We start from the raw sequence: 23,186 nt of genomic DNA, 5'->3' as shown, positions 1-23,186 counted from the left end.
GTACCAGTCTATTGTAACCCCAGTCCTAATGTACCAGTCTATTGTAACCCCAGTCCTAATGTACCAGTCTATTGTAACCCAAGTCCTAATGTACCAGTCTATTGTAACCCTAGTCCTAATATACCAGTCTATTTTAACCCAGTCCTAATATACCAGTCTATTGTAACCCCAGTCCTAATATACCAGTCTATTTTAACCCAGTCCTTATATACCAGTCTATTGTAACCCAAGTCCTAATGTACCAGTCTATTGTAAACCTAGTCCTAATATACCAGTCTATTTTAACCCAGTCCTAATATACCAGTCTATTGTAACCCAAGTCCTAATGTACCAGTCTATTGTAACCTCTGTCCTAATATACCAGTCTATTTTAACCCAGTCCTAATATACCAGTCTTTTGTAACCCCAGTCCTAATATACCAGTCTATTGTAACCCCAGTCCTAATATACCAGTCTATTTTAACCCAGTCCTAATATACCAGTCTATTGTAACCTCTGTCCTAATATACCAGTCTATTGTAACCCCAGTCCTAATGTACCAGTCTATTGTAACCCTAGTCCTAATGTACCAGTCTATTGTAACCCTAGTCCTAATGTACCAGTCTATTTTAACCCAGTCCTAATATACCAGTCTATTGTAACCCCAGTCCTAATGTACCAGTCTATTTTATCCCAGTCCTAATATACCAGTCTATTGTAACCCCAGTCCTAATATACCAGTCTATTGTTACCCCAGTCCTAATATACCAGTCTATTTTAACCCAGTCCTAATATACCAGTCTATTGTAACCACAGTCCTAATATACCAGTCTATTGTAACCCCACAGTCCTTTCACTGCATTGGAATTGGGTGGTCAATCATTATATAATTCAAATAACCAATGAAAGCAATTCAAAACCACTGCACTGATCTTGCAGTGTGGGGACAACTTTAGTCATCCCTGGCACAGCACCATGGTGCCAGAGTTAAGTTTATTTTGTATGACTTGCAACACAGTTGAATTTATAGACTAATTAGCAGTTATTTTTGATGAACCTCAGATATATGAAAACCCCAAAAACTCAAGAAATCATCCAACTTTCCAAAAAGGTATTTAATGCTAGCAGCTTGGATGTTTCTCATTAGGTTGAGATTAATGGAAACCTTTATTAATGGAATAATTAGTTTTTGATATATTAATTGACACAGCATGGGTCAGTTGTAATACTTGTAAAGCTAATGTGAAAATGTCATAATATTGTTGCGTAACTGTTCCGCATAGTAAAAATGATTTATTCTTATAATGAATGTATAACTTTAAAGGGACTCGACTGAGGTTTTTTTCTTTTTTAATGATTGAAGTGGAAAATATTTTTGGGCAATGAGATTTTTTTTACCATTATGTCTATACCAATAACCTGTATACAAAATTTTAGAGCATTATAAAATTTTAATATTATAATTATACTTAATAAGGGCATATGTAGCTGTATTGTTAAGGTCTTTGACTTCAAACCACTTGGCTCTCGCTGCTGTAGGTTCGAGCCACACAAGCGACACCGGAAAACTACATCCAGCAAGCTTATGAAACGTTGGTGGTTCTATGCAGGTGCTGGTTTGTGCCTATACTGAGTTGATGCAATGTAAAACCCAACAAAACACAAAAATTATACTTGACAATTAAGGATTAAGAATATATTATGTAATTAAAGCTGAATGCTAATCATACTTTATGTGATATTATTATTATAATTGCTGTTAAATTTGTTATTATTGTAAAAAAAAAATTATAAAAAAAAATTAAAAATCAGTTGAGGTATTTTTATGGTTTTACTATATTGTGTATTTTCACTGCTAAATTGGGTGAAAAATTAAAGCTATAATTCTTAACTTATTTTTAAAGAAAAACTCAATTTTCAAACTAAATGAGGCATAGTATGTATATCAAGAGAATGAGCTATTTCTATGTGTGATCTGCCCATTTTACTGTAACTTTATCTTTCAATTTTCTTTAAACTGATAAAAAAAGTTTGCAAGCAGGTGACTGTATTTTAACTTTTACTATAAAAGTTGGATGTATTTTCTACTCAGTATGTAAATGTAATTGTTGTTTGCAAAAAAAGAGGGAAATTTTTGCCGATTTAAATGTAAAAATCTGGAGTATATATCTAGGAGTTTGTTTTTTTGGAGGGGCTTTTTTCTTTTCTTAATGAGTGAAATGCCTGGGCGCAGTCTGTAAACGGCTTGTTTTCTTCAAACAGGGGAAAAAAAAGCTGACTAGGCATTTTGTAAGCAAATAAGTAACAAAACAAAAAGAAGAAAATAAAAATTGTAAGTACAGTAAAATTTTAAAATGTGAGGTTAAGTGGTAAAACTACTATCCATTTGGAAAAAAATTCTCATAAAGAAAACAGTTAAAAAAGGAGAGAAAAAAAGTTAAAGATGTTGCAAGATTTAATATATAAATGAATATATTAAAAATTGAAAAAATAATGTTAACAAAATTGCTGCATGATTAATAAATAAATGAATTTTATAAATTTTCAACATTAAAGATATTTGTTTTGAAACATATAATTTTAAAGCTGGCTTGAAAATAAATTTTTGTTTTATAAAAATGGAAATTTTTCATTGACACAGCAATAAAATATTTTGACAAAATATATTTTTCGCATTATACCTCTAAATATGGGGACAGAATTATATAATGTTTGTTAAAAATACAGCAAAATGAAGAGCTACCTGAAGGATTGATTTAGATGTTAATTAGATTTGACATGATTGCCTAGTGGGCAGTGTTTTTAATGTAACTTATATCACCAATGCATACCAGTAGATTCACGGTGATTCATGCCATAATACTAGAGTAAATTATTATCATAGGTGGTTTAGTTTGTATCTGTGTTACCTTTGGTAAATGTATGACGTTTTTTTACTATCCTTGTAAAGTAATTGTAATTGCCACAATGAGTGGCACTGATATTTTAATTTCTTTTTAATTTTTTGGACATACTAAGTGAAAAGTGGATTACTAAATACTTAAACAGTTTGTATTTGTTAATATTTGTGCTTTTTGTTGTTGTTGTTATTTTCTTTTCTTATATCAAATTGAGTTGCTGTAAATTGTTTTTATTCTTCTCAATTTTTTTTATTTTTTTTGCATCTTAAGTCAGTAACAAAGAAAAAAATCATGATTATTTTAATGTTAAATGTTATAAAATTATAAATAAAAAATGTCATTTAATGGTATTTTTTAAGTAGAGCTCTATTGAAATATATATCTTCTTTTATAATATAATTATGTTTACCTATATAATACATGTATTCTATTGGAAGTCCAAAAATATAAAATTTACAGTGCGTTATTGCTGCCACTTAAGTTTGATCTTAATGTTTTATAATAGAAGTATTTGATGTTTTTAGACTCTCGGAATGCGTTTTATATATAAATAGGGATATTATTCACTTTCACACACATGTATTTAAGTTAACTTTCACCACATTTCATTATCTTAAGATAGTTATGCGTGTATATATTTATGCAAGATAAATATTGCACTGCCAAAGTGACAGTTTAAAATAGAGGAAATGCAAAGTGTCTCTTTATTGAAACGTTTAGGTGGCCTGTAAATTATTCATATGTTGTTTTGTAGTGTATTTGTATAATGCAGTACGGCTTGCTGTGTAAAATTTTTTTCCCCATTGTAAAATATTTAGTGTATCGAATTTTCGCAATCACTTTTATTTTGCTTGTTCTGTTGCGGTTAAATTGCAATCAAGTTTGTGTTTTTTGCTGTATGGAAATAGAAAATAGAAGGTATTGTTATCTGGAGGTAGGACAGGGACACAATATAATATAGTTGTTCATGTTTGGTCAGTGTCAAGGTCATTAAAATAAATTGTGTTTCATATGCTACAGATATATGGGATAAATTTTGGAATATTTTTGTGAATATATTATATGGAATATATTTTATTTAAGTAAATGTGGAGATCTGGATTTTACATTATAGTGATTTAAAAGAAAGTATGATAGTGTAATAAATGAAGAAAGTTCAACATGGAGAGAAAAAAATCTGTCGGACAAATTCATTTGTGAGGATTTTATGAATTTTAGAGTGCTGTTTGGTGTAGGTGATTTTGCACACCTGTACTGAAAAGGACTTTTAAGTTACTAACGAATTAGATTGGTGATACCCTACATTTTTTATTATCTAATGTTCGTGTATATATATTTGCATACCAGGTTTTTTTATTAGCCATTGGCTATTAATTTCATAGTCTGATTTTCATTGATATGTCATTGTTGTTTTTTTCTCTGTGTGACTGACTGGTGTTGTTTTGTTGGTGTTTTGTTATTGCCTTCAGGCCTTGAGATCACATTCTGTTATAGATCCAACACATTGTCAATGGATAATTTATGAGGTAATAGCTGTAATGAAAAATTGATTTATATGAAAGTATATATAATAACTGCATGTCGTTGTCTTTTTTCGGGGAGTGAGTTTTGTCACTGTTTTGACAAATTGACTTCAATCGTCTTCAGGTGCATTCATTCAGTTTGATTTATTTCTGGAAATGGCTGTGCAATTATTCTCACCATTTTGAAATTGTTTAGGTGGTGGTCAGGGTTCAGTTCTCTGAACACCCTTCTTAAGTGTATAATATCTGATATTTTTTTCCCTTTAAATGTAATTTTAAAATGTTTTTGAAGACAGAAAATTTGACTCTTCAGCTTTCAGGGGATGGATAGTGTGTTGAAATAGTGATAAAATCCAAAAACAGGGAGAAAAGTTTGGCAAATTGGGAACATTTTAATAGATACGGATATTTAAATGATAATGAATATTTTGCATTCTTTAAATATTTCTACATGCTTTTATTGATAGTAAGACGAGATATTTGAATGTTGTGTTTAACATGCATATCTTATTGAGTTGTTAATTTATTCAGCTATCTCTTCCTTTCCTTAAACATTACATAATTTGCTTCGTTAGTGTATGAAAAAATTAATTCAGCATACGCATATCTGATAATGTATGTTAGAAATATGTTATTGTGTTTCAATCAGTCGAATCCTTTTGACAGTATAATTACATATACATGACTGTATGGTCTAACATCAACTGTTTTATTAGTTCATTTAATAGATTAATTTTACTTTAAAATCATATTGTTACAGCTTAATTGGTTCTATTGATTAATTAACTGGAGGAAAATTATAATTGCAATATTGTGAAAGAAGGTTGGTGTTAATGACTTGTTCCGCATCTATTGAAGATTTAAACTTGACAATCTTAATGATTTTAGACTTTTAACAGTATTTGGGGAAAGATTCTGCCCATTTGATGAGTGCAGACCAAATTCAGCCAGCACCTTCATGCTATCTGATCATGGTCTGCACTGTTCGTTGCTCAGCCTATATAGTTATGTTTATGACCTGAAGAGTTAAACTTCAGATCCACTAACGGTACGTTAAAGCTTATGCTCCAATAACATTGACTTGAAGTTTAACTTCCAATAACAATGACTTGAAGTTCCAATAACTGTGACTTGAAGCTTTAGTTCCAATAACTGTGACTTGAAGTTTGATTTTGAGTAACAGTAACTTTAAATTGAAGTTCCAGTAACATTAACCTTAAGTTCCAATAACAGTAACTTTAAGCTTAAGTTTCAATAGCAGTCACTATAAGCTTAAGTACGATTCTTTAAGTTCCAATAACTGTGACTTGAAGCTTAAGTTCCAATAACTGTGACTTTGAGCTTTAAAGCTCTAATAACTGTGACTTGAAGTTTAAGTTCCAATAACTGTGACTTGAAGCTTATGTTCCAATAGCATTGACTTGAAGCATGAGTTCCAATAACAGTAACTTTAAGCTTAAGTTTCAATAGCAGTCACTATAAGCTTAAGTACGATTCTTTAAGTTCCAATAACTGTGACTTGAAGCTTAAGTTCCAATAACTGTGACTTGTAGCTTAAGTTCCAATAACTGTGACTTGAAGCTTAAGTTCCAATAACAGTGACTTGAAGCTTAAGTTCCTATAACTATAATCATGACTTTAAGTTTAGTATGAAATGTACTTGATAAATGTGCCTCCTTTTTGAACACTTGGTTATAAAAAAAACTGTATAACACAAAAGATTCAACTAGAGTAAGAAAATTGGAGTGATCATTACCTAGTTATTATAGATTTTGATTTTTCTTTCTGTTCCGAGTGACAGGAAGATTTAACACAGTTATATGAAGATAATTATAATTATGTCTATCTAATTATGTTGTAAAGCAAAATTGACTTGAGCTTGAACATAAAGTCTTTGTATAATTTGAAAGAGTTATAACTAAATTGGTGTATAAAGTGAAAATGGTGATTGTAGGTTTCATTGTTCCCATAATTGAATTGAAATTGTTCCACGTTTCACCAACTCAAGTGATTATTCGAATAACAAGGGTAAAGAAAAGGATCACAATCAATATAAGTTTTAACCTTAATTTTATATCAAACATTTTTTTTGAGTAATTTACTGTTGTAAACGCCCTTTTTTTAAACCAAATCATTGAAGAAAACATCGACGAATATAGTAATCTAGAATGTATAAATCTCTTAAATGAAGGCACCATGTTTTTTTTAAAAGAGCAGCCCCCTGAGGTCCAAAAGCCTAAAAACCTGATAAAATTTGAAAATATCACATAGATTAGCTGGTACATGTAAAAAAGAATAATAAAACCATGTTGTGCACTGATGAAATCATGTAGCCGAAATGTTTGCATTAAAAAATAATTACTAAAATAAATGTACGTGTTTGTGTGACTAAATGCTTGTTTGTTCAGTAAAAGATGATAAAAAATACACTATATAAAATAATACACTATATTAGTTCATTTACTCAGAATAAAATTTAAAAAAAATCAATATTTAGTGCTCTTCTTATAGCAATTTTAACTAAGGTCATTAAAAATTTTAAAGACTTCATTTTAAGGTTTTTTTTCGCACAATAAAAAAAATTTCGCCGGAAGAATGGATTAATTGAATTATCTGAAATTTTGCACATATAGACCTACTGGTCCATCAAATGGTATGAAAATCTGAAAAAAATATTTCCAGTCTCGTCATGTGAAGTCTGTTTAAGCCTTTTTCGAGTTATATGGGCTTGGACCATAATCATGTCACCAGGAATTCTAGATCAAAAACTATAATACCCATAAAACACAAATAGATGTCAACCACCAAAACAAAAATTGTCTTGGTATTTTTGTGCATGAGGATGAATAACAACAACTGTATTGATACCAAAACGTTGCGGAAGGTGTGAGAAAGAATTTACTATATGTGATATTTGGTAGTAAGAAAGGAATGTTGGTCTGACTCTGCATATATATACAGTGATGTCATTTAAAATACCTAGGTAACCATTCATTAGACGGGGCCATTTGTCTATGTCGAGTTTGAGGCAACTTGCTGTATGTTAATGTGTAACTAATTTTGGTAATTATAATTGTGTTTGTGTTTTAATTTTTGATCATTGCGTTTTTAGTTGAAATTTGATAAGTGCTTCGCTGGTGATTTTGGTAATTGTTGTTTAATGTTATTGTTTTTTCTCAGTTATTAAGTTATTCTGATTGTTCCTGAGTCAGTTGTTGTTTCAGTTGTTATTTCTCTGTTACTTTTGTTCATTGTTGCTTTAATTTTAAGGGAAATTCAATAGGCTGAAAGTTTGACACATTAATTTTGGTGATCTTGTTTATAATTGGTTATTATTTATTAATTAGTCCAGAAAACTAGTTAAGGCTTAGTTGTAAATCAACAACTTGAAATTGTTTTCTTTTAACCGGTAAAATTGAGTTAAATGTGTTTCAAAGTGGAGGTGGAGTGGTACTTTTCCCATCTTGAAGGAAATCAATCTTTGTCTAATTCAAAGAAATAGTGGACTATATAGAATTCAGAATTTATACATTTTGAATTTGAATTTTGTTTCTTTTACTGTTATTAATTGTGTAAAAACAAAATGTACATTTCAATATTAAATAATTTAATTAATGGAACAAAACATTGCTTTTTGATGTAAAGAAAAATGATGGGCATATTTAATTGCACAATTTGTGTGCACTATTTTACCTTAATTGGGCAGTTTGGTTAAAATTTCATGTCACATATAGATCTAACTTAATTGATGATGTAATTGATGATGTAATCCATCAGTTTAGAGAAAAAGATGTAACTTGTCAAAATAGATTAGTAATGATGTATTTATGTATTAACTTCCTTGTTTGTTTTAAAATGTGGTAGTATATCTTATAAATGATGGGGTTTTTGATATGATTTGTATCACATTTAGAGGAAGAAAATTAATAATTTATTTAATAATCAAAGGTCATTGAACAGTTTTTGGTTTTGCAATGTAATGATAAATTTACTTTTTCAATTATGTAACTAAAACAATAAAGAAGATAAAAATATATATCTTTTTGCATCAGTAGCAAACTGACGATATTAGTTTCAAATTGCTTCAAACTATGTAAAGAAGTGAGCTTAAACTTAATGCAATACAGCATAGCTGTTTGCTATCATTTAGCTTGTACATTAATAGTTACACAGTCTGACCAGCCTCTAGTCCCTTGCAATATTTGGACAATATTGCAGAAACTTTTGTCAACTTCATTGCATAGATTAAGTACTGTAATAGTAGAAAAGGTTTCAATTATTCTGATGTTTAATCTAGTCCATTAATTAAATGTTACCCAACTAAATATCTTAAATGGACTTGTCCGTCTTTTCAATCTGAACAAAAACATACATAATTTTAGGGAAAGTTTGCAAATGTGGAACAGTGCAGACTATGATCAGAGGGCATGGTCTGCTTTGGTCACATGGATAAAGCATGCTTTGGTTGAATGAGCAGTAATGCATTTACAGATATCTTCATTAAGGGGAAAAAAAAAGATTTAAATTTGATTTGTACTATACTACAATACTAGTAGTAAAAGGTAACTTGGCTTATGTCTTGAATTTCATAGCAGTGTTTTGTTACAGATGCTTCAACTGATTGGGAAAAATGCTGTATATGTGATATCCTCAAGTTTTGCTAAATACTTTACTATAAAACAATAACTAGATTGATTTTCAAATTTTCATTTTACTGCCCTCTCTTAGTAAGGGGATCATGCACAAGGTTTACCTTATTGTGGTGGCCAAACCTTATTTTTATTTTTTTGTGGTATCTATTTCAATCCCCCATCCATGGACCTCTCTCAAATAGACGTAAAGGGAAAATATTTACAACTTGATAGATGGACTAGAGATGTGATAAAAATTTGGATTTAGGAGATGAACAATTTGTTTAAATGTTTGCAGAGTAATTTTAAAGTAATCCTTGTAAACATTTATGAAGAGTAAATCAACAGTTGAAACTTGATAATTGTTTCTTAAAGTCCGTGGTTATAATACTTTTACTTTTGTATCAGTGGTAAATGTGGTAGAAGATGCCGATATGGGATTAGGCTAAAGAATTTGTGGATTGTGAATTTTTTTTTTTGATTTTTTTTTGTGTGAGTAAAAAAAACTGGTGATATTTTTTTGGTGGTTTAAGATCAGGAAATGTGATGGATGGGAGAAAGAAGTTTAGATTATTTGATGTCGTATACAGGCTTGATTTTGATAAGCACATTTTGTTTTTTATAAGTAATAATTTTATTTATTTATTTATTTATTTATTTATTTATTTATTTATTTATTTTATTTATTTATTTATTTATTTATTTTATTTATTTATTTATTTATTTTGATTTATTTATTTATTTATTTATTTTAATTTATATATTTATTTATTTATATACTTATCTATTTATTTTGTAAATTTATTAATATTTTTATTCAATATATAAATTTATACTCGTGTATTATAATTTTGTTGTTAAAATGAACTTGATTTTTTTTCACATTGAAATTATTCAGGAAAAGGAAAATAAAGAAGTGTACTTTAAATGTGAATAATTAAAAGCGACAATTATAAATACAATTACTGACTTTTGATGCAAAAAATAATGGAATCCAAAAATTTTTTTTAATACTTCTTAATTGGCAGAAAGTTGCTGAGATTAGTTTGAACTTTTTGTAGTAATTTAATTTTTTTTCATAACTGTTACTCAGTGCAGAAAATATTTAACATTTTTATGTTGGGAAAATAAATAAATTTTTATCATTTAATAGCTAATGTTTTTGCTGTATTGTCAATTACTTTCAATTAAAACATGCAAACAAGAATGAGAGATAAGTAAAAAAAAAAGTCAAATAGTTGTAAGTTATTGCATGTAATTTATTTATTGTTTTATTTCAAGCAGTAGAATGTTTGTGATTTAAGAAACGTTTTCTGTATGTTGTTGTTTGTTTTCTGCACTGAGTTAGAAAATGTTTCTGATTCATTTGTTTTACAGGCAGGAACTTGTGACCTTTTTCGGAAAATAAACACATTGTTGAAAAGAATAAATATGAGTGTATAGGGAAGTGAAACAAAAGGAATAATGTACAATCAAATATGATCAGATTTAAGCAAGAACATTTGGGATGTTACTGAAAGAATGGATTTATACAACACTATTTTGGAACAACTTAAATATTGCCTTTAGAACAGTATGAAGATTGATAAAGAATGGATAATAAATTTAAATTTTTGACATAAACATGAATAAATTGAAAAAAAGATCATCAGTGATTGAATAGAAATTAAAGAAAAGTTAATCACAATGCCAGGAAAAGTAAAGGGATTGTTCAAGTGGTGTAGGAAAGTGACACAGGATTATGAAGGAGTGGATATTACAAATATGACATCCTCCTGGAAGAATGGAATGGCTCTTTGTGCAATGATTAATCGGTTTCGACCAGATCTGATAGATTTCTACTCTCTTTCACCGGAAAATGTGTTCTATAATAACGATTTAGCATTCACTGTTGCAGAGAGAGAGTTTGGAATTCCAAAATTCCTAGATCCCATTGATATGGTAACTATGGAAGCCCCAGACAGACTTAGCATAGCAACATATCTATCTGAATTCTATGAACAATTTCAAGATAAATTTATGTACGATCCTCCTGATATGCCTCCTGGTTGGCCTGAAAGTGTTCTGGTGACAGCTCAACTTAAAACAGGTTCAACTTTAGACCATGAAAATGTTGATAAGTCAAAGACTGAAGACTCCAAAAATGTTGATATTCAAAATAAGTCACAACCAACTGCGGAAGTAGCAGATAGAAAAGAAATAGATGATAAGAATGGCGCAGATGTTGAAGTTGATACAAATGATGATATTGAGGATTTGTACAAAGATAATTTGGAATTATTAGAATCTGAAAGTGAAAAAATTGGAACTTTCAATGAAGCTTGTAAAAACGAAATTGATGATATTAAAATAGCCAAGAAAGGTGCAGTGATTCAGGCTGTTGTGTATGCTGGAATAACTGCAGTTGCTGCAACAACTGTAGGTGATGATAATGATGAAGTAAATGAAACTGTCAATAATGAAGATAGCAATGAGATGAAGAAAATTGATAATGATCAGCATACTTATGTCAAGGATGAATCTTATGAAGAATTCTGTCCGAACTTGAATGTGAATAAAAATGACATAGCTGTTGATGATACAAAAGCTGATAAAATGGAAAATGCTGAGACTGATTATGCTGAAAAAGTTTTAAAGCCAGGCCTTTCAAGAAGTGATAGTGGTTTTGGAACAGCAAATACTGAGGTACTGAAAGAAACAATAAAAGATATAACACCAATAAATGATCACATTCAAGACAGTTCAGATAAAGGTGAAACAGTAGAATGTCAAGCAGACGTAGATGCATGTACCCAGGAAACTGTTGAATTGTTAAATAATGAACTGAATAAAGGTGATCTTACAATAGTGGATGTAAATATTATTGATTCAAAGTCAGCTGATAATTCTGACACTGAAATTCATTCACCAGGAAATGAAATTTCCGAGCCAAATAAAATAAATTCCAATGAAATTCCAACAGATTCTCACAGTGATGAAACGTTGTATTTTAATGAAAATAAAGATAAAAGCACCTCTTCATCTGATAATGATGCTGATTTTGACCCTGATAGCAATTCACATTCAAATAGCATGACATCAGATAAGGTGACGGCAAATGAATTAAAGGCAGCTAAAAATAGCTCAGACAGCAGTAGTTCTTCATCTGATAGTGAAACAGACCCAAAGGAGACTGTTGAAGCAAAAACTGATGAAAAGGTTAGAGATAGCCGGAAAAGTACAAGTTCATCTGACAGTGAAAATGAGAAATATGAAGACACTATAGAACAGCCTAATATGCATAGTTCTTTATCTGTAAATAATAATATTCCTGGAAATGATAAAGAAACAAATGTATATTCTGTTGATTTAACTAGAACAGATGCTACTGAAGCAGAAAAAGAAAATGTTGATGCTGTACTGGATCAGTCTGACAAAACTAACTATGCACTTGATAAACAGTTAAGTAATGAAGTTGGTGAAAATGCAAAAACAGTTTCAGAGAGTAGTAGTAGCTCATCATCAGAATGTGAAACTAATGTTGAGGAAAGTTTTTTGAAACAAGATGAACATATAAATATTGAAATAGTTAAAGATGCTTCAGATAGTATGAGTACATCCTCTGAAAGTGAAACAAATGCAGAGGAAAGCTTTGCTGCTGAACTTGTTGAAAATATTTTTCATGAGGTACACTCAAATCCAGAACTAATTGCAGAAATAACAAAAGAGCTTCCTTCTATTGTAAAAGAAGTTGAAAGTGGATTGAATATGGATAATAATGATATATACTTAGAGCAACCAGTTGATGATAATTTTGAAATTCCTAAACATGTAAATGATGATAATGAAATTGTTAAAGATACAATTGAAAATGATAATGATCATTTAAGACCAGAGGCAAATATCAAGGTAACTAAACATGCCCCTTGTCACAGTTTAAGCTCACAGTCAACTTCAGATTCTGATGATAACACAGATGGAATCATATCTGATAAAGATCATGCCTTGATGCTTGGAAATCCAGCATCCAATGAGATTTCATCAACAGTTGAACATAAAGATTCTTGTTTGAAATCACAAATGTCAGGGGGAAGTTCTTCAAGTAGCTCTGATGATGAAAAACATTTAGAAATGATAGAAGCATGTGTTGAGCAGGAGCCTAAAGTAATTGAGCCAGAGCAAAAGCAAGGTGTTGATACAGACAAGTTAAGCCAACTGCCTGATACAGCGGTGACATGGCAAAAGCTTTCATCGTCATCATCTCAATCTGATTCTGATGATGAAGTTAAGCAAAATGTTTGTGCCAATATTTTAGCAAAAGATATGTTAAAGAATGATCATCCTGAGAAAGCCATAGTTAATCAAAAGGCAGAAATTTGTTTGGAAGGTAAGGACTTGGAGATAGAATTTAATGCACCAGCTGAAAGCGCAAATTGGGAAGAACAGATTGACGTATCTACCTCCCTTAATGAAAAAGAATTTATACCTGTTGAAGAAGAAAAAAATTATGAAATCAAGACTTTGGAAAAAGGAGATGATTATGTTGAAAATTCTGACGGATCAAAATCAAGTTCAAGCTCAGACAGTGAATGTGAACCACCAGCCCTTCCAAGTATTGGTCCTCCTCAACTTATTGACAGTCAATATTCAGACACTAGCAAGGTGGGAGATGTTAAAAGCAAAGTTGATCTGCCAATAACTGAAACCCCACAACATGAATCTACTGAAAAATTGATAGAGAATGCAAAAAAGGAAAGAAAACGTTCATTATCATCATCATCATCATCTTCAAATGAAAAGTCAGACAGCTGTTCAAATGAAGATTTAGAAACTAAGGATGATAAAGATGTCCCGGTTGGATTGAAAGATTTAGAAACCAAGGATGATATGAATGTCCCAGTTGGATTGAAAGATTCAGAAACGAAGGACAAAATGAATGTCATGGTTGGATTGAAAGATTCAGAAACCAAAGGCGAAATGAATGTCCCAGTTGGATTGAAAGATTTAGAAACCAAGGACGATATGACAGTCCCAGTTAAATTGAAAGATTCAGAAGCCAAGGACGATATGAATGTCCCAATTGGATTGAAAGATTCAGAAACCAAGGACAATATGAATGTCCCGGTTGGATTGAAAGATTCAGAAACCAAGGGTGATATGAATGTCCCAGTTGGGTTGAAGACAGAGTTTAAGCAACAAACTGAGAATGAAAGAAATATTCCGAAAATTAATGAAAAAATGTCATCCTCTTCATCCTCAAGTTCTTCCTCTTCCTCTGACTCAGAAGTTGAAGCAGATAACAAACATGACACAGAGGTCTGCAAGTCAAATGTTCCTATTGATACGAGCAAAGTTATTGATGAACAACATTCTAATGAATCAGTGAATCATGAAACTTCAGATGATTCAATTTCTGCAGAAAAACTTGAAGTTGAACCGGTCATAATGTCCAGTAATGCAGAAGTTACTGAAAGTAATGTAAAAAATGTTTCTGATGATGGAACAATATTTGCAAAACCTGCTGTGTCAGACATTAAATTAGAATGGTCAAATAAAGTTGAGGAACAGCCAGCTGCAAATACAGAGGACACATCTGTTATAGAAATAGATACAGGTAAATCTAAATATTTTGCAAATGTTGATACAGATTTAATGAAAAAGGCTGCATTAATGTCAAAGAAGATGGCACAGTCTATAACTTCAAAGATGGAAGATCAGAAGAGATTAAGTGCTGATTTATCAAGTAAAGAAGAAAACGTGTCAAATAAAGAAGCAACTCCGGTAAATACTCCCCCACAAACACCTGATTTGGAAGACAGAAAAGCTAGAAAACTGGCAATGTTCCGTCAGCTGCAGTTTTCAACCAGGCCAATAAAGAAAAAGTTTGATGGATCAAAAGAAGCAGAGGGGTCATCTGATTCAGATACTGACTTCAGGAGTAAATTACAAATGTTTGATAGAAAATCTTCTACAAATGTCGAGCCAGATAAGAGTAAACTATTAAATTCTCCAACAGGAAATATATATAGAAAGAAAATAGCTTCTCCTTTCCTTCAATCCCCTACATCTCCTCTGTCGGATGATAAGAAACACCTGAAAAAACTTCATGATTGTCTTCCTGAAAATCCAGCACCTGGATCCGTTGCTGAATATATTCGCAAAATTTCTCAGAGCACTTCGCCAACTTCCCAAAATAATGCCGAAGCACCAGAAAATGTATATGAAACACACCCAATTGACCAACCTCAGGTAGAGCTACCAATCAAAAAATATAATGTCCAAAATACAGAAATGTCACCTGCAAGTACTGTTGTACTAAAGAATAATGTTTCTTCACTTGAGGAAGATAGATATGATAAAGAAAGAGTTCCTGTGAACCCTGCATCAATTTTTAAAGGAAGGCATGTGTCCAGAAGGCATACATTTCAGGATAGAAAATTAGCAGTACGGCCTATGTCCATAGAACTTAAATATAATGAAGGTGAAAAAGAAAGAAATACAGATCAAGATAAACCCCCTATTCCACCACCAAGATTTCACAGGAAAAAACAGGCAAAACTGAATGTAGACATAGAACCTCTGGAATCAAAACCAGACTTTTCTCATAAATCTGTTTCTGATCTTGAAGGGAGCTTAAATGATAATCAGCAGGATAAAGAATCTCCAGGGCTTAGAAGAAGTGGCTCCTTCAATGATAAAGTTGCTGTTGAAGTTAAATCTCTTGAAAAGCAACCAACGCTCTCAGATGAAGAGAAAAATGTTCAAGAACAGAAGAATGAGTTACAAAGAAGAGAATCTTTAAAGAGAAAACCATCACCAAGGCGATCTTTAATCATGTCATCTCCTACTAGAGCAGACTCAGCTGATGGAGACAGGACAAGAAATATTTGGCAAGAACCAATTAAAAAGCCACCATCACCTAAAATCAAAAGGCGAGACTCATTTGAGGTTAAAGTAAGACCAGTTTCACAACAGCTAACTGCAGAAGAAAAAGAAAGTGCAAAGAAAGAAAAAGAGCTTGAAAGAAGTAACAGTTTTAATTCAACTTCATCTTCTCGTCCACCTACACCTACCAAGAATAATAAGAAGTTGCCTGTTATTGTGAAACCCCTTTCAGCTCAAAGTTCTTGTGAAAAGAATGACACAGTTGAAACCCCCAAGCTTTTGTCGCCAAGAAGCAGTAGAAGTAGTAGTGAAAGTGATTCTTTTAATACAGCTAGCAATGAAGGTAATGTTAAAGATAGCAAGCCCCCTAGTGGGAAAAAGAAATCATCCATTCTGTCGTTAATTGGAAAGAAAATTGCAAACCCAAAATCACAAGAAGTGCTAACTAAACCTGATATTGTAGAAGAAATCTGTGTTGCAAATACTGTTACAGACTTAAAAGCAGAAAAGGAAGTACAATACATACCTTCAAATAAAGAGGCTGAATTAAAAGCTGTTAATAAACGTCCTGGATCTAAAATAATGCAGTATGTCCAGAGTTGTAAAGAGAAGAACAACAAACCAAAGTTACAGCTAGACGAAAAGGAAATGAATAGAAGACCTGAAAGTTTTATTGAGGATAAGATGATAACTTGCACGGAAACTGAATCTGCGTCATTATCAGAAGATAAAGATGACAAGGATACTAAGCATATTGAAAATAAAAAGCCATCAAAGTTTAAAGAGGAACAAGAGGAAGCAATTAGAAAATGTAACTCAATTTTCGGTGCTGTAAAAGCCAGAGTCAAGCCTCTGAAGAAAGTCAAAGATGAACAACTGGAAAAAGAAATTATGAAAAATAGGGAAGTTGGCATTGATAAGCAACTGCCAGGTAGTGTTGATGACAATATTAAAATAAAAAATGCTGATGATGGTTCAGAACCTGAAAAGAAAGACTCTTCCTCATCATCTTCCTCTTCTTCTAGCAGAGAAACAAGTCCTTCATCTTCACCTAAAGTTTCAAAGAAAGATTTAGATACAGGTTTTGACAACACTAGTTGCATTATGATTGATAATAATAAAGTAAGTGAAGAGCAGGAAAGCACAAAATCTGCAGAAGAAAAAGGTAATACTAGCCTAGACATTACTACATTCAAAGTGGATCCGGACATAGAGAAACTGGATAAGGCAGGAGATTCATCCTCTGAAAATGAAGAGGATAAAAAATCTATACCGAAGCAAAGTTCTGTTTCATCATCACCATCATCACAATCATCAGCAGAAATAGAAAAAGAAGATCTGAAAGAAGGTCTTAAAACAATTATTAGAGATTTAGAGAAAGACATGAAGAGTGATGATGAAAATGAAGCTGATTCAGATGTCAAAGGGGATTCAGGTGAACATTTTGAAGGTGAAGGATGCAAAGTCATTGATAATATCAGTGAGGCAGGCATTGATAAAGATGAAAATATGCCTGAAGAAGTAAAAAATAGTACCAACATAAAGAGTGCTGAAATAGAAGGTGATTATAGTAATGATCAGGAGGAATCTGTTTTAAAAGCATCTAGATCTGTATCCAGCAATAGCTCAGATGATGATGAAAAGCTGATTGAAACAGAGAACAAAAAACTTTTAAATGAGCAAAGTATAGAAGTTGATGATAAAGATGCAGAGGGTTTCAAAGATGTGAAAGAAGTGGTTATGGCCGATAAAGTTTTATCATCAGGAGATTCTGTACCAAGTGTGAAAAAGAAGCAAAAGAAAAAGAGGAAAAAGAAAAAAAGGCAAGGGTATCTTTCTTCTAGCAGTTCAGAATCTAGCCAGAAAGATTCAGATACTGATAGTGAGGATAGGGGTGGTGAAGGAAATAGCAGAAGTGATGAAGCATCATCTAAGGATCAAAGTAGTTCTGAAGGAAATGGTGAAAAGGGTAGTCAAAATAAAGATTCAGACAGAAAAACATCAACTGGTAGCAACCAGTCCTCTAAATCTGAGGACATGAAAGATGCACATGTTATAAGCATAAATATCCCTGGGGAGGATGCTGTCATTTTTGATGAAGGTGCAAGTATGGCTAAACGTGTAAGTAGTTCATCAAGTGACTCAGAGCAGAGTAAACCTAATGTTATCTCTAAGTTAAAGCCTGTAACAGAATCATATGATATTCATCAATGCAGTCTGGAAAGTCCAGAATATTTTTTACCCAGTATAAGTTTGAAAGTGGATGCTAGATATGAAGATAAAGATTATCAAGCTGATGAAGAGCATAGTGATACAGATGAGGAAAAGGAATTGGAGCTTGATAGGAAAAGCAGAAACTATTCTGATGTCAGTAAAACTGATCCTATGTTGGATGTTAAGGGATTTGACATTGATCCAAACCAAGTGTCTATTGATAACACAGGCATGATGGTCAGGAAAATGAAATGTAGCTCTACCTCAGATAGTGAATCTAGTCAATCTAATTCATCTGAGAACTTTGGTATTAGAAAGAAGTCATCAGATGCTAGTTCTCATGATGGGAAAGAAAAGATGAACATACATTTAAGTAAAGATTATCCTGATTCGGGAAGTGTTCATAAGTCTGATAGTTCAGAAGATAATGATGTTATTGTAGACAAAGGAACAAAGCACAATGCTGATGGAAGCTCTAGTGACTCTTCAAAAGACAGTGCTTATAATACACCTATTTTAGATATAGAGTGCATTGTTCCAGTTATAAGTGCAAGTTTAAATGCATGCAGTCCAAATCTTTCAGATGATACAAAAAAGAAAGTAGCCTCAAGTGATTCATTTGACAAAAGTTATGAAAACATAGCAAAATTAGAATTTAAAACACATTCAGGGATAAAGGACCATCATGATACATCAAGCAGCAAATCAGATGATAGTGACAATAATGAGTTGCATTTTAAAGATGAAAATTTTGCGGAAGAAAGAAAATCAAATTACAAGAAAAATTTAGATATAGATGATGTAGGTTCTGACAATACTATAGAAGTGCTTCTGGACAGTCAAGAAAAGTTACATAAAAGGAAGCAAAGTTCTTCTAGTGATATATCAGAGATAGAAAATGAAGAAAGTCCAGTAAAACAGAAGGAGGTCATTCAAAAAGAGAAAACATTAAATTCTTCAAGTTCTTCTTCTAGTGATGGGTCAGGGGAAGAGAGAGAAAATGAAGAAAGTCCAGTAAAAGAGAAGAATGTCATTGAAAAAGAGAGAAGATTAAGTTCTTCAAGTTCTTCTTCTAGTGATATGTTAGAGGAAGAGAAAGAAAATGAAGAAAGTCCAGTAAAAGAGAAGGATGTCATTGAAACAGAGACAACAATACGTTCTTCAAGTTCTTCTTCTAGTGATATGTCAGAGGAAGAAAAAGAAAATGAAGAAAGTCCAGTAAAAGACAAAGATGTCATTGAAAAAGAGAGAACATTAAGTTCTTCAAGTTCTTCTTCTAGTGATATGTCAGAGGAAGAGAAAGAAAATGTTGAAAGTCCAGTAAAACAGAAGGATGTCATTGAAAAAGAAACAACATCAAATTCCCAAACGTCTTCTAGTGGTATGCCAGAGGAAAAGATAGAACATGAAGAAAGTACAGTAAAACAGAAAGATGTCATAGAAAAAGAGACAACAATACATTCTTCAAAATCTTCTAAAGACATGTCAGAGGAAGAGAAAGAGAATGAAGAAAGTCCAGTAAAACAGAAAGATGTCATTGAAAAAGTGAGAACATCAAGTTCTTCTTCTAGTGATATGTCAGAGGAAGAGAAAGAAAATGTTGAAAGTCCAGTTAAAGACAAAGATGTCATTGAAAAAGTGAGAACATCAAGTTCTTCAAGTTCTTCTTCTAGTGATATGTCAGAGGAAGAGAAAGAAAATGTTGAACGCCCAGTAAAACAGAAGGATGTCATTGCAAAAGAAACAACATCAAAATCCCAAACATCTTCTAGTGGTATGCCAGAGGAAGAGCATATGGAAAGTCCAGTACAACAGAAAGATGTCATTGAAAAAGAGACAACGAGTTCCCAAAGTTCCTCTTCTAGTGAAGATGAATCCTCTTCTGAAAATGATAATTATAATGAGCAGCTAGATATTGATGAAATTGCTTCAATTACAAATATGTCTGGTACTGATACTGAAATAGAAAGTAAAAATGTTCAGTCTCCAAGTGCAGCTGATAATGAAGAGGGAAACAGATCTGATACAAGTTTTGGTGACTTTGCTCCAAATCACAATGATAACAATAGAAAAACAAGAAATGACAGCTTTTCTTCAAAGTCTCGTTCAAGCTCATCATCCGATGAAAATTCAGATGAAGAAAATAAAAAAATGCAAGTGACTGTTTCTAATCAAATAAGTGATGCTGATAACGAAGTTGAAAATGATGAGCTTTTGAAATCTGTTATAGAAGATGCTGAACCATTCAGAGCTCCTTTACTTGAAAATGTTATAAAGTCAGCCTCTATGGAAGAAAATGCTGTAATAGAAGAAACAAGTAAAGATGAAAGTGATACAAAAATTAATGACGATGTAAAGTTTGACAAAAAATTGAAGAGTTCTAGTTCTAGTGATAGTAGTGATACTGATTCATCTTGTGATCTGTACAGTGATTCAAAATCTAAGCCTTTGCCAGCCCAATATATCCTTCCTGAGTGTAACAAGATTCTGACTGAATTTGAAGGATTGCAGAAAGAAAATGAATTCATTCCAAGTCCAGTAGATGTTCAGGTATTTGTTATTCCTGATGGACCAGTTGACAAATATTTATATCCTAGTCTAAAAGATCCTGAAATAGTTATTCCTGTAGACTTTGCTAATGCAAAGGATCTTATTGAAGTTGAGGAAGAAGTGATCATTCCATTAGAGCCAGTTGTGATTGAAAGTCAAAATCTACATGAACTTGGTGAAGAGGAGGATAATTTCACAAAATCTGATGTTGAATTGTCCAATATTGTTTTAGAACCGTATGATAATACAAAACAAGAAACAGTTAGTGAAAATGAAGATGAGCTTTTGAAAAACATTATACTTCAAAATGAAATGAACTTTCCTAATATTGAGAAGAGAAAATCTAGTACAAGTAGTTTTAGTAGTTCTGATGAAAATAATGACAAATGTGAACTTGACAAAAAGCATAAACCAAAGACTGAAAACAAGTCAGATATAAAAATAAACTCAGAAATACCAAAAGAAAATGATATATCTGAGAGAAGATATGTGCCATATGAAAATGTTGTGATAATTAAAAAGCCTGAATCAGATTTTGATCCAAATTCTGAACTGGTTCTTAGAGATATCGAAATCAAATCAAAAGGTAATTCTTCTGTCAGTTCAGATGAAGACAAGCATGTTAAGCAAAGCAAAAATAGAAGAAGAACACTTTCAAATAGTTCTGAAAGCAGTGTTGATTCTGAAATCATAGGTATTAATGAAAATAAGGGAATGATTGAAAAAGAAATTGAAGTTGAATTAAGAAGTAGATCTAGCAGTAGCAGCAGCAGCAGTAGTGACAGTGATAGCAGTGGAAGCAGTAAGTCTGATGCTGAAAGAAAGTCTGAAAATGGATATGATGCAGAGTAAGTCATGCAATCATTTTATGATTTAATTTTTTTTATCTATTTTTTTTTAGTATTTTTGCTGTAAAGGAATTTGTTGTAAAATGTTGTATTCAGAAAATGAGATAAGCAATTTATTTTGTATTTGTATTGCTATCAAACTGATGCTTATGTTGTTTTGGAGGGTAGATGCATGGGGGTGATTTTTTCGTTACTGTAGCATAACTGAGGAAAGCGATATTTTGAGAGTGAGTGTTTGGAGAATGTGAAAATGTTACTTAATTGAAATTGATTCCAAACAAAAGAACAATGGAACAATTTTGAAAATAAAATAAAATTAATTCTGCACATAGCACAAACACCAATACCAATACCAATCACACATAACCAACATTTATCTTACACACCAATATTGAACAATGTTATATACCATAAAATATGTAACTATAAAAACAAAATCAGAATCCTAATTTGTTGTTAATAGTTGATATCAGAGTTCAGTTTCATAGTGCTGTAATGTTACATAAATTACTATACACTCAAATTGTAACAGTTATGCTGTGAACTTAACTTTTGACTGTCATGCTATGAAGTTGACTTATGACAGTCATGCTCTAACCTGATATTACGTACCATGAAAATATGCCAATAATAATCAAGTTTTATTTTAAATATGTATCCATGTGAAGTCTGCTACATAATTATGCATCTTGTATATTACATGTTCTATTTTTGATTCATGTGCATTGTGTGTAAATTTACATAATTTTATTGACAGATTTTTGATCGGACGAGAAAAGGATCCGAGTAAAAGCGAAGTTGCACGTCTGATACAACAATCTTTGGAGATTGACAGACGAAGGGAAGAGCTACGCAAACAGGAACAAGATAGATTAAAGGTAGCGCAAGTGAGCAACTTAACTAACATGGCTTTCTTGTAATAATTATTATTTCTAACATTGCACTGGTTGGTGTAATAGGTTATTTGGTTGTGTTGGTATTTTGGTATAATAGGGTATTGGGGTGTGTAAGTTATTAGGTGCAATATGTAAATTTCTTAGATATTATGCTCTCTGAAATGTATGAAGTTCGCACAATATAAATTTTTTTTAGCAATTCAGGGGAAATAATTAAGATTTGGTCGTGGGCCAAAATGGTATAAGAAAATATAAGCATTCTAAAAGTATTAGTAACGTGGAAATAGATGCCAACCGGTTATGTTTTATGCTATGAAAAATTCTGAATTTGATATTAAGATCTATAAGCATTAGCCTTTACCATTTGAAGTGCTGTGAATGCCAAAAAATCCTCAGTCAAAATGTTGATAATATTATTATATGCATCTTTATTTTCAAAAGAGAAATCTCCCATTTGATTTAAATAATTATGTTCTCTTTTGTTTTTCGATTTGTCAAAAGAAAATTCCGAGAAATAATATTGATATGCTTTAAAATGTAAAAGTGGTTTTCATGTAGGTGCATCCAAAACAGGTACTGATATTTAAACTTCAATAGTAGATGTTTTGAAGGTGGCTAGAGAATTTTTTTATGCTTTAGTTGGGAGAAAAACCACCAACCTTTGATATCAGAGAAAAAATGCTTTTCAAAATTTGCTTTCTGATAAAAAGAATCAACCTATTTAAATCCTATCATTAAACTATTCTGTTTTTAGCCTTACCAACTTAATGATAAGGTACTT

The 23,186-nt window shown here is 31.7% G+C and overlaps 2 protein-coding genes across 13 annotated transcripts in view; both read left to right on the top strand.

The window, feature by feature from the left end:
* Window positions 1–23,186, top strand: part of LOC132757650 (neurabin-1-like) — a 100,611-nt gene that overhangs the window by 49,744 nt on the left and 27,681 nt on the right. For 8 of the 12 annotated variants that reach the window (XM_060748987.1, XM_060748991.1, XM_060748985.1 and 5 more), the window contains 2 exons: window positions 22,267–22,396; window positions 23,160–23,180. In XM_060748987.1, coding sequence (XP_060604970.1) covers window positions 22,267–22,396; window positions 23,160–23,180 — 151 coding nt within the window. Of the gene's footprint in view, window positions 1–22,266; window positions 22,397–22,963; window positions 22,979–23,159; window positions 23,181–23,186 lie in introns of all 12 variants that reach the window. The other 4 variants (XM_060748980.1, XM_060748982.1, XM_060748984.1 and 1 more) reach the window with 4 other exon arrangements.
* LOC132757649 (titin homolog) lies at window positions 10,668–21,597 on the top strand. The gene has a single exon (XM_060748978.1). The coding sequence runs from the start codon at window positions 10,720–10,722 to the stop codon at window positions 21,511–21,513; it is 10,794 nt and encodes a 3,597-aa protein (XP_060604961.1). The 5' UTR covers window positions 10,668–10,719; the 3' UTR covers window positions 21,514–21,597.

Source organism: Ruditapes philippinarum, unplaced genomic scaffold, assembly GCF_026571515.1.
Source record: "Ruditapes philippinarum isolate M1 unplaced genomic scaffold, ASM2657151v2 ctg3585_1_1_1_1, whole genome shotgun sequence".
In the NCBI taxonomy this organism is placed as follows: domain Eukaryota; kingdom Metazoa; phylum Mollusca; class Bivalvia; order Venerida; family Veneridae; genus Ruditapes; species Ruditapes philippinarum.
The sequence above is the reverse complement of the archived record's forward strand: the minus strand, read 5'-3'. Positions and strand labels throughout refer to the sequence as shown.

What these genes read in the sequence shown, in the direction of transcription:
- LOC132757649 (XM_060748978.1), top strand. Translation starts at nt 10,720, where the DNA reads ATGCCAGGAAAAGTAAAGGGATTGTTCAAGTGGTGTAGGAAAGTGACA.